The sequence below is a fragment of the Notechis scutatus genome, chromosome 2 (genome assembly GCF_049901735.1).
Source record: "Notechis scutatus isolate UNSWTSFEM ecotype Mainland chromosome 2, rNotScu1.2, whole genome shotgun sequence".
NCBI lineage: Eukaryota > Metazoa > Chordata > Lepidosauria > Squamata > Elapidae > Notechis > Notechis scutatus.
The window spans coordinates 179,008,852-179,021,432 of NC_142010.1; the positions used below are offsets into that span (position 1 = coordinate 179,008,852).

The following is a 12,581-nucleotide window of genomic DNA, read 5'->3' on the forward strand; positions in this document are numbered from 1 at the left end:
TCTTTTCCCTCTGCCTGTCTTAGATATTTTGCCGGGAGCACATATTGTGTGTTAGAAAACTCAAGCATTTTGTGTGGACCTCCCACGAAGTCCACACTCACTTAGTTCCAATAGTTTTGCTCTCAGATTCATAGCAAGGCCAATTGAGTTCTTCGATTTATAAACTCTCACTTCTAAACAGGGGTTTTACATATTCTGATTAAATGTTTCCATAAAAATTAGCAAAAGTTGAAAGAAACATTGCACAAGAGCAGGGCAAAATTTCAGGAGGAAGCTGTAAAAAGCATTAGCTAAAAACACGAGCAGGTTTAAAACTGATGGTATTTTGCAGGTTTGTGGGGAGGGATACAGCTGAATATTGAGTTGTGTACTGTTGAATGCATACTGAATATAAGAAGCATGCCTTTTGTGGTCGAAATTTTCATTTTTACTATAGGTAGTCTCGACTTACAACCATAATTGGGACTAGAATTTCTGTTGTTAAGCAAGGCAGTCATTAAATGAGTCACATGAATTTATTTTATTTTTTTTGCCACAGTTGTTAAGCAAATTACTGTAGTTATTATGTAGATCAGGTGTGTCCAACCTTGGCAACTTTAAGACTTGTGGACTTCAACTCCCAGAATTCCTCAGCCAGCAAAGCTGGCTGAGGAATTCTGGGAGTTGAAGTCCACAAGTCTTAAAGTTGCCAAGGTTGGACACCCTGATGTAGATCATTGCACTTGTTAAACGAATCATTAAAGGAATCCGGCTTCCCACATTAACTTTGTCTGTCGGAAGCCAGCTGGGAAGTTCATAAATGGCGATCACATGACCCCATAATGTTGCACCCATCATAAATACATGCAGGTTGCCAAGCACCCAAATTTTGATCACATGACCAGGGAGATGCTGTGACAGTCATACGTGCATACGTCACTTTTTTCCTTCTCAGTGTCGCTGTAACTTTGGTCACTAAACAAATGGTTATAAGTCAGGGACTACCTTTGTTCCCTTTTCATCTGGAAATGGAAACCGAAGTGTTTTAAGTTATATAGCAGTTTTACATATCCTACATCAGCCTATTAATTCCAGGATTAAATTTTGGCAATTTAATTTTCTTTTGTCTTTATTTTAAGGGAAGAAATTTAAATGAGACAACTAGACCCAAGGGAAGAAAGCAATATATTACACTGTGATTTAAACATGGCCCATTAAAATCTCTACATGACCTTGCTTTGCCCTATACTCGCACAATAAATAAATTAGAGAAACCAGCTTAAAGACCTGTGTTTTGCTTGTGTGGATGCCATTTAATTTATACCCCTTGTTCTATAAAGACTAACCTAAAACTTTCAAAAGATAGCATTCTTGTCCCAAATATCAAGGCATGTTTTTTTGGTGCTGTACAATTAATTTTAGTGTCACGTCTAGTTGAGCAGAGACAAACTACGTAGTAGCATTTTGAACCCACAATTGACATTCATAGTGCTTACGAGCAGAGGGAGCTATCTGAAGAACACCTGAAAGACTTCCATTATGGGGCATCCCTCTAAAATAGGGGCATCAAACTCACGGCGTCATGTGACATATCGGGACTTTTTTCCCCTTTGCTAAACCGGGTGGGGGCGGGGCCAGCACGTGACATATCCGCCCGCGGGCCGCGAGTTTGAAACCCCTGCTCTAAAATCCTATGTATTTGAAATTGTTAGAAGCCGAGAAGTGTCCCATTCAAACATTATTATTTCTTTTATCTTTCATTTTATTGTTTTGTTCTTCTATTATTCTTTCGGTAACAGTAGTTAATTAAAAAAAAATTCTTACCAAGAATTAGATAGAGCCAGTTGGCACAAGTCTACCTTAATGAATGCTGTAATTATGCTTAACAGTTTTTCCCCACAAGCAAATAATGTGGTTTGTTCAAACAGATTCTGGGTTATTTCTCTCAGGACAAGCCCAAAAAAGAAGCCACAATCCATCTATAGTTTATTACCCACTCCCTGAATGAATGAAGCACAGACTAGCAAGCTCTTCATTCATCAGTGACCTTAATAGGGTCATATGCAAATCACTTCAGAAGGTTGTTTTTTTTCCTTTTGGTGATTTTACAAATTGGTTAAATATCATAAACTTAGCTTGTAGCAATTAGACATCTCTCCATTACTTCAGATTGTAATTTATATTTCCTCCTTTTATTTTCCACTTTTTTTTCTTTCAATTAAAAGTTCTTCTTGTTTGTAGTTATATTGATTTGACTAAATTTGACTTTAAGCTTATAGTTCTAATCTAAAGGATGCAATATGAAGTTTCTAAATATCTTTCTCTTTTTGGAAGTATAATTGTTGTGGTAGTTTTGATCAGCACTTGCAGCCTCCCACTTTAATTATGTCTGTATTCCCATATAGAGGTAGTCCTCGACTTACAACAGTTCATTTAGTGACCGTTCAAAGTTGCAACATCACTGAAAAAAGGGACCATTTTTCACACTTAACAACTATTGTACAATCCCCAAGGTTGCATCATTTACATTCGGATGCTTGACTGACTCATATTTATGACAGCTGCAGTGTGCAGGAGTCATGTCATCGCCTTTTGTGACCTTCTGACAAGCAGAGTCAGTGGGGAAGCCAGATTCACTTAACAACCATGTTATTAATTTAACAACGGCAGTGATTCACTTAACAAATGTGGCAAGAAAAGTCTGAACAAATTTCTCACTTAGCGTAAATTTGGGGGTTCAATCAGTGGTGGGTTTCAAAGAAGGTTACCACCGGTTCGGAGGATGTGGCTTGGTGTGCGCATGCACATACTTTGTGCATGTGCCCCAAACACGCACTTTGCACACGCTCAGAGGCTTTCCTACTTACCTACTGCAATCCTGCACTCTCCCTGTCGCTTCAGCAGCTGACGCGCAGCAATCTGCTGTGCCACGCAAAGTAGCTGCGCTTCCAAAGCAGGGAATAAAGGACAGTATGGGAGCCCGGGCAGGCGGGTGGGCCCAACAGCAGCTCCTCAGAGAGAACTGATTCGGTCTCCACTGATCTTTGGCGCTACCGGTACGCTAGAATAGCGCCACTGGGATCAATTGTGGTCATAAGTTGAAGGCTACCTGAATAGCACAAATTTTATAAATAAAATTAATTTGCCTGCTGATACCGCATAGTCCTTTTTCCTTCCTCATTGGGGTAAAATCTGCAAAAAAATATGTTTCATATTTCCTTTAGTGCAGGGGTCTCAAACACAATTTACCTGGGGGCCGCTGGAGGCAGAGGCTGGGTGAGGCTGGGCTGCATAATATTATACTTTATATTATACTTTATATTTATATTATACACTAATATTATACTTTCATATCATGGTGGGGGCCACAGGATATCGTCCTGCGGGCCGCAATTGGCCCGTGGGCCGCGAGAATGAGACCTCTGCTTTAGTGAATCTGGAATAAGACTGATGTTTTCCCCTGTTGCAGGCAGAGAAGCTCCTTCATTTTCGACCTTCGTATTTTCCAGACATGTTTATTATTTCATACAGTTAATCCTCAACTTGCAGCCACAGTTAGACCAGAATTTCCGTTCCTAAGCCAAGCAGTTGTGAAGGGAGCCGTGCACAATTTTGTGACCTTTTTTGACACAGTTGTTAAGTGAATTGCGCAGTTATTGAGCAAATGCAGCTTCTCCCCTTGACTTCGCTTGTCAGAAGTTAGCGAGGAAGGTTCAAATGGAAATCACATGACCCCAGGATGCTGCAACCATCATAAATAAAATGCCAAATGCTCAAACTATGATCATACGATTGTGATGGTTTTATTAACATGCACAGGTTGTAAGTCACTTTTCCACTGCTGTTGAAACTTCTAATGGTCACTTAATGAATGGTTGTAAGTCAAGGACTACCTGTAAAGTTAGGGCTCCCAAATCTTCACTACCAGAATTGATCTGATAAATCAGTGGCAACAAAGATACAGAAAACAATGGAAAAACTCCCTAACTCTCATTTTTTGCAGCCCAGATCCAATATTCCTAAAGGAAAAGGTAGATGTGCATACTTAAAAAAAAAAAAAAGAATTATATTATGTGTACTTGGATCCTCCTTTTGGTGGCAATTAGACTTACTTTAAAAAAAACACAAGAGGCATCCAAAGAAAATTCTAATTTCCACCTGAAAGCTAAGTTATGAGGCAGTATTCTATATGCTGTAGGTTCTATACTGTGTCTGGTAGAATTTTCAGGGGTAAGACCAGTAACTTCAACCCACAAATAATGTTTATACTATGGTAGTTCCAAACAGTTCACAATGCGACTGCGATACTCTTTAGTATTTCAGTAGGTGGCAGCACTTGGCTGATCTTATCTATGTTTTGAAGCTAAGCCAGGTTGGACTTGGTTAGCATGTGGACTATTTAGAAAATCCCAGGGCTTTAAGATGGATTGAAAGTTGAAAGAACATCTCAGCAGAAAGCAATGATAAACCTTTTTTTTTTACTGCTGCCAAGAACCCTCTACGCCATAACCATGAGTCAAACTCAACTTGAAAGAGACTGTATCTTTTTGATTTGCCCCAGTTGTAGCTTCCAGATCCACTTCAAGAACACTTTCATTTTTAATACCCTGAAATAGGCTATGTTGTTTTTATAATGTGGATAATAAATATGAACACCTACACAGCTGGCTCATGAGTTGAAATCGATAAAATTCACTGTGTGCTACACCTCATGTTACATACCTTAGTTTACATTTAAAAGTATGTTTAACCACCTTTTGGGACCCAGTCTGCCCAAGCAGCAAATGAATACAATAAACCCATAATGTTGATTGTCAACTGTGTTAAAACAATAATTCAACCAATACAAACCAACTTTCCTAGAACCAATGGGGGGGGGGATTAAAGCAGCATTGATCTAGCATTGCAGTTAAATTACAAACTCAGTTCCTTCTTTGCCCTCCTTTCCTTCTCTCCTCTTTTTGTTATTAATATTAAATAGTTGTTTACTTTCCCTTTCAGATTCTTCCTATTCAGAACCTCCAGATGTCCAGCAACAACTGAACCACTATCAGTCCGCAGCCTTGGCAAGGAATAATAACAACATTAGCCCCGTCCCACTTTCTGGAGGAGACCAGAAAGCTGAAGCCATCCTTAACTGTGAATTTTGTGAATTCACTTCGGGTTACATACAGAGCATTCGGCGTCATTATCGTGACAAGCACGGAGGGAAGAAGTTGTTCAAGTGCAAAGACTGTTCATTTTACACAGGCTTTAAGTAAGTTGCTACACTGGAGAGTTAAGGGGTTGTTCTGTTGCCAATTAAGCAGCTATTCATTCAAACCTGGCCATTTGTAATGGTCTGTTGGAATGACCTTGGGAGATAGAAGGCAGAGCTGCAATCTAGACAAACAGTCTGGTAAGTGAGTCCAAAGAAGAGATAGGTTGGAGGAGGCATCTCAGAAGGGACCTTCCCTGGTCTTCAGGAGAGTAAAAGTAAGAGAGGGGAGAGATATTTTCAGACTTGCAAAAATTCTATTACTCTAACCTTAAAATAAAGTTAATGATAGCGCTCAATGTTGGTGCTTCTTGTCTGAACTACCTGAAGGGCTGACACAACTTCTGTCAGTAGACCTGCGTTCCCTTATATTTCAGTATTGTGACTTCAACTTCCATTTCTTGTTGTTTATGTCCCATTTACAAAATGAGGGGGGGAAGGCGCTTCTTGTACTAAATACTGCAAACACACCCACTTGTTTATTAGCAGTACTAAGGTGTAACGTGCTTGTAGTCCTTGTTGTGGAAAAGTAGACAAAAATATTTGCTTTATTGTGCAACCCGATAAATATCAGCTCAGAAGGATATTACATTGGATTCATTCCTAGATCAGTGATTATGGGATTGCAGTTTTAGAGTCTGAGATTAGACAGTAGAAAAGAGTAAAGGAATTGTAATCCACATTGCTAGAAATACCTACAAAAAATTGAACACTCAATCCAATAGACTACATATGCTTAGAATTATAACTTCACTCTTTTCCATGTGAAGTGTGGAAAGCAGTAAGCTGCTTCCTCCTGAAATCTACTTTGTCACTGGGGGAGGCTGATCCTATAAGGGCTCTTTACCTCCCCAAAACATACAAAATGTCTTTAAATGGTTGTGGTTTTTATTTAGGGTCCTTGGGATTGTTCTGTCTGTAATCCAGGAACACAATCCAGTGGGCAGCACAAGCTGCAAATCCACAAGCTTACGGATAATCTCTGTCAGCTGAAATGTGCATAGGACAGAGAGTGTGTAAACTATCGGTGTGTGAAGTATGCACACTTCCGCCAACAGCTGCATAGGTTAGTCCTCCTATGGTCCTCACTCTAACATGGTCTTCACTCTGCAACACAAAGATTGCAGTTGTGTCATGTAGAAATAGCCTAGGCCACGGGTGTCAGCCTCGCCATGTCACGTGGCCGTCACATAACATATTGTGATGCTTTTCCCTTCGCAGAGCTGGGGTGGGCGTGGCCTGCGTGGGACGCATCCAGACTGTGGGCCGCCAGTTTGACACCCCAACCTAGGCGCTGCCTATGCTGCAGTTGTATATTTGCAGCTTCAGTAAAGTTGTGTGTGCTGAGGCTGGGAAGGGACTCTGCGAACACAGCTCTTCCAACAGCGCCTTTGCCTTATCTCTTTAGTTAAAGTTGACATTTGCCCTGAAGGGAGAAGAATTTAGAAACCTGCCTAGGGGAATATAATAGTGAGTTCTTATTGACTCTCTGTAGGGTTCTGCAGTCAGCAAAATCTTCCTTCTCTTAAGTTCTGAATTCCCTAAAGTTGGTTTTAATGCTTTTCAAAAGAAGCTTCACAAACGGTTCCTGGAGTTTTTGGATAAAACTGTGAAAATGGAGTTGCATTTGGCTAGGTGTATGTCCTTGGGAAGAAATGATATAAATTACATGAACCTGCAGTTATCCTGCATGAATAGATCCTAGTTCATATACGGTCTGCATACAATTTGGGTAACTTATACTTTGCAAACAAAATTTGGTGCATCCCAGTATTTTGTGTGTGTAAACACATGTTGACAGCCCTGTGAGGTACGTACAGATATCTCAAATCAGGAGAATATGGACTTCCCATTCTACTTGGATGGATGGATTGATATTATGGATTAATGGATAAGTTTTCTATTTTGAGATGAATTCCTTTATTTCCTTAAAATGCTTCTCTGTGGCCATACTGTAGGATGTTCTACCCTGTTCCTTTTGGAATACATGCTGGTTATCTATACTTTTGCTTTAAATACATTTGCGATTGGCGCCAATGTAACATTGATCTATTGAGTATAGGTAGTCCTTAACAATAGTTCATTTAGTGACAGTTCAACATTACAACAGCACTGAAAAATGTGACTTATGACCGTTGTTCACAGTTACGACCTTTGCAGCATTCCCATGGTCATGTGATCAAAATTCAGTTTGGCAACTGACTCGTGTTTATGACGGTTGCTGTGTCCCAAGGTCATGTGATCACCTTTTGCGACCTTCTGACAAGCAAAGTCAATGGGGAAGCCAGATTCACTGAACATCCGGGTTACCAACTTACCAACTGCAGTGATTCACTTAACAACTGTGGCAAGAAAAGTCATAAAATGAGGCAAAACTCACTTAAATGTCTCACTTAACAACGGAAATTTTGGGCTCAATTGTAAATTAAGGACTACCTGTATTCAAATATTCATTAATATAATTCTAATTAGGTTTAATCTGTATTGATATTGGTTAACATAACATTTAATTCTACCTTTAAAAAAACACGAGCAAAGAGATTTGTAAAAAGATAAAGGAAAAAATGGCTGAGTTCATTCATCAACTAAGCTATGGTTTGCAGTCACTGTGGTTTGATGAATAAACAAAAAGCTAATTATAGTAAGCCATAAGCCATGGTTTACAACATAATGTCTGGGTTGACACAACACCATTACAGTTTAATATGAGTCAGACCTAGCTTTCATTTGTATCAGTTCCTGGGAGTACTAAAACCCATCGTTCCTTAAGTCGAAGAAATTTGTCTTGACAAATGTGTACAGCGTGCCTGTAAATGTAGACATCTGTAGCTTCTGTCACAAAAAGTATTATTCAAAGTGTTAAGGTTCTCCCCACTTATATCTGAGCCTGTGTACTACTCTTTGATTTTGTAGATCTGCTTTTACTATGCATGTGGAAGCTGGGCATTCAGCAGTTCCCGAGGAAGGACCCAAAGATCTCCGTTGTCCTCTCTGTCTCTACCACACCAAATATAAACGGAACATGATCGACCATATTGTCCTTCATAGAGGTAAAGAACTTTACAAGAATGTATCACTGATCCTTCCAAGATCTCTGTATGTGGTTCCTCATTACTCACTGGGAAACATGGTGCCTGGGAGAATACAAGAATTGCAACATCCATGATCACTTGCCAATTTTCAGCATCCAGATAATATAGGGATAGCATACACATATGGCTTTAAAGCGCTCTCTTTTTTTAATGCTCTAGATCAGAGATGGGGAACGATGGCTCCTTTATGACTTGTGGACCTCAACTCCCAGAATTCCTCAGCCAGCTATATCCCCATGATCATATGCAATCAAAATTCGGATGCTGGCTGGAGAATTCTGGGAGTTGAAGTCCACAAGCCTTAAAGTTGCCATGGTTGGGGACCCCTACTGTAGATCAGAGATGGGGAACGATGGCTCCTTTATGACTTGTGGACCTCAACTCCCAGAATTCCTGAGCCAGCCATACTAACTCAGGAATTCTGGAAGTTGAAGTCCACAAGTCATAAAAGGGCTACCGTTCCCCACCCCTGCTCTAGATCATCCTCTGGCTATCATTGCTCTCAACCATTCTGAGACAGGAACCACATAAAAACATAATTTTTTTAAAAAAACCTAAGAAATCTTAATCAGAATAGAGCTGGAAGTGACCTTGGAGCAGTGGTCGCCAATCGGTGGGCCACGGCCCACTGGTGGGCCATGAGAAAATTTTGGTGGGCCGCAGACAAATTTCACCCCCAGAGCACCCCACCAAAGCAATTAATCCAGGCTGCTCAAAAACACAAGGCTGCTCAGCCCCCATGGCCCGCGGGAACTCTCCCCGCCCACTCACTCCTTACCTGGCAAACTTGCCTGCTAAGTTGCTATTTTTCCTTTTTCCGACCATCATCTGTTCTGCTGTGCTGGGAGATTTAGATTAGCTAGGAATCAGGAAATGGTTGGAATTCTTGCTTTCTAGCTAAGCACAACCAAACCTCCCTTAGGACTGAAGCTTTGCTTGCAAGCACATTCAGTGCAGACTCACGGCAAGCAAATTTGAGAGACTGAGCTAGCTGATGGCAGATAGATAGATCACTGAATGATTCTGTGAGCAACTCAATCTGCCTGCCTGCTTTGCCTGATTTCGGATAAAAGTTGCTTTTTTTAATAAAAAAAAAATCAATATTTACATACATGGTGTGTTGTGAGTTAATTTTGTGAGTTTGCTTGCTAGCAAATTTTATGAGTTTGCTTGTAAGGAAATTTTATGTGACAGACTGAGCTAGCTGATGGCAGATAGATAGATCTCTGAGTGAACCTGTGCTTCTGTAAGCAACTCAATCTGCCTGCCTGCTTTGCCTGATTTGGGTAAAAGTTGTTCTTTTTTTATAAAAAAATTCAATATTTATATAAATATTTATAATATTTACATACAAGCCATGCCCAGCCAGTCACATGACCACCAAGCCACACCCACAAATTATGCCACGCCCACAGAACCAGTTAGTGGTCCCTGGGATCTAAAATTATGAGTTTGGTGGTCCCTGAGGTCCAAAAGGTTGGCGACCCCTTCCTTGGAGGACTTCTAGTCCAATCCCCTGCTCAAGCAGGAGACCCCATACCATTTCAGACCCATGCTCATTCTTTCTCTTCTTTAAAACTTCCAGTGATGAAGCACCCACAACTTCTGACGAAAAGCCGTTCACTGTTAGGAAGTTTCTCCTTAATTCCAGATTGCTTCTCTCCTTGATTAGTTTCCATCCATTGTGTCTTGACCGGACCTCTGGTGCTTTGGAAAATAAGTTGACCCCCTCCACTTTGTGGCAACCTCTCAAATACTGGAATACTGCTATCTGTCCCCCCTTGATGTGGTTAGCTGGCAGCAGGTGCAGATGGCTGAGGAGAGCGAGGACTCAGATGAGGGGCCAAGACCATTAGGGAGTAGACTGCTGCCTTCAGAGATTTTGGGGGCTGGCAGCAGTGATGAGGAGGTTCCCGAGGAGCCTGTGCCAAATGCGCATGCGCGCAGGATTGCTCGGAGGAAAGAACAGTTACAACAGCACAGGGGACTCGGGAGTAAGGCTGCAAGGTAATGGCCCCTCCTTCAAGAAGATAAAAGCCAGCTGTGAAATTAACCTTCTTTGCAGAAGGCAAAGACGTTTTGAACTCAGCCTCATGGACATTACAGTTGGTATTTGAAGACTCTTGTAAACTATTTCTTATCTGTTGTTTTTTGTCAGACTTGAAAAAACCTGGCAAGGCTCTTTTTTGTCGGAGCTAATTAGTTGGAAGCAGCCTTTTATCTGTGAAGAAACAGGATTCATAGCTGAAACTTAAACAGATTATACTGCTGCCTTTGTCCTGTGTTTGCTTTCTTGGAACCAGGTTTGGGTCAGAACACCCCTAGTCCTTTTCTCTAGAATAGCTTAACCCAAATCCTGCAACCGTTCTTCTTACATCTTAATCTCCAGACCTTTAATCATCTTAAGTTGCTCTTCTTTGACCTTTTTCCAAAGTCTCAACATCTTTTTTGTAATGTGGTGACCAAAACTGGATGCAGTATTCCAGGTGTGGCCTTAAAAGCGGTTAAGCTTCCAAAAACCCTCATTGGAAGTCTTGAAATGAAAGAAGGCCCTGGCCTGTCCATTGTGGCTACCAGCCTTCAAAAGCCTGCTCGTTCATGTGATATATAGAAATGTGAATGCAATTCTTGTGTTCTCCTAGGCACCAAGAAGTGTGCTGATTTGCTGCCATCCGCAACTCAATGCTTTCCTCATTTGTACTCACGATGAAGACTGTCATTACAAGCTCTGTAATTGTGTGCCTATCATAAAAATGCTCACGGGTCCTGTTTCCATATATCACTTTAGGCCTAGGATGTCTTTCTATGCCTGGCATCAGATCTTACCTAGTCTTTATAGTGTTGGAAAGCATTTAGCCTGCTGAAAAAGTAAAATAATATCTGATTCTCTTGGCTGCAGATTTATACGCTCTGAAAAGACAGCTGCTTAGAGTCCTCTTGGCTGGGAACCTTGCCCATAGTTATCAGCCTTGATGCTTCGAGATGGTCTGTTGGCTATCGAAACCACATACCCATGTGTTGGGGTGGAATTCTGCCTTATTGCACGCTGAGTAGCGTTCCTCAGCAGGGTAGTGGCAACGAAGCAATGAGTAGCATGTGCCATCTCTCCGGGAGGAGATATTTTTCCTTTCTTGTGTTTGTGTCGCAACTTACGCGGTGGCTTGCCACTTCTTTGTAAGCTTCTGTTGCTTCTGAGAATTTGAACGGGGGAGGCAGAAAAGCCAGAGCTGCTTCTGTAGTCGTTGTCTCTGAAAGTAGTGGAAGAGCAGATTAATGACTTTCACAGTTGCCCTTTTGATAGCATCCCAAAAAGGGGGAATATCTTTGGTGTTCAGATCCATCTAACAGAATCCTGAAGCTGAAGTGAAGAAAACCGTTGCTGTCTCAGTTGAGCTTTAGATCTATGGGAGTTACAGGGCCATATAGCCTGATCCTATTGGTCTCCCAAGCTTGCAAAAAGGCTTTTGAAGATTTAAGAGTGGGATTTGGAGGAAGGGCGAAAATAGGAATATGAATTAGAACCCGTGTGGGTTTTGTGTTAACGCTCTCTGAACAGCCGATCTTGTTGCATTCTAGGTTTCATTTCTGCTGTTACTACGAAGGATAGGCTGCTTAAATAATTCCCAAGTTACAAATATGTGTGACTGGAATAAGAGCCAATTTGGTGTAGAACTGAAAGGCCTCAGACTAGAAACAAAGAGATTGAAATGTTCCAGTCTTGCTTTAGATATGATGTTAACTGAGCGACTTTGATACACTCCCAGCTTTCAGAAAAAGGCAACAGCAAACCACTTCCAAAATTATTGTCAAGAAAACATCATGGGCTCATCCAAGCATTGGCCAAGAGTCACCTTTGAATCAAAGGGACAGAGGTCTGAAATAAATCCTGTTTTTTCCCCTCTCGTGGATTATGAATGTTTTAGCTAAAAAATATTCTTCATCTCCCTGAAGCAGGAGTAGCAAAGGGTATATTGACCTGCTGAAGGGAACTTACTTGCCTGCATCAAGGCTTCCTTGTAATCCTCATCTTAAGGTCCTCCTTCCTGTTTTGGAGATGCAATCAATTTCTCTCATTGTTTAAATAGATGTATGGTTGCAGAAAGAGTTTTTATGTATTCATAAATATTTTTATTAATTCATTCATTCATTCATGTATTTTTCTACTCTCAAGGCTCTAGGGCAGGGGTGTCAAACTCAAGGCTCGTGGGCTGAATTTGGCCCACAGGGTGCTTAGATCTGGCCCGCAGGGCTGC

General features: G+C 41.1%; 1 protein-coding gene across 25 annotated transcripts in view; it reads left to right on the plus strand.

Annotated features, from left to right (window-relative positions):
* ZNF462 (zinc finger protein 462) overlaps positions 1 to 12,581 on the plus strand; it is a 166,080-nt gene that overhangs the window by 131,596 nt on the left and 21,903 nt on the right. For all 25 annotated transcript variants that reach the window (XM_087957536.1, XM_087957538.1, XM_087957533.1 and 22 more), the window contains 2 exons: positions 4,981 to 5,236; positions 8,150 to 8,286. In XM_087957536.1, the coding sequence (XP_087813662.1) occupies positions 4,981 to 5,236; positions 8,150 to 8,286 (393 nt within the window). The remainder of the gene's footprint in view (positions 1 to 4,980; positions 5,237 to 8,149; positions 8,287 to 12,581) is intronic.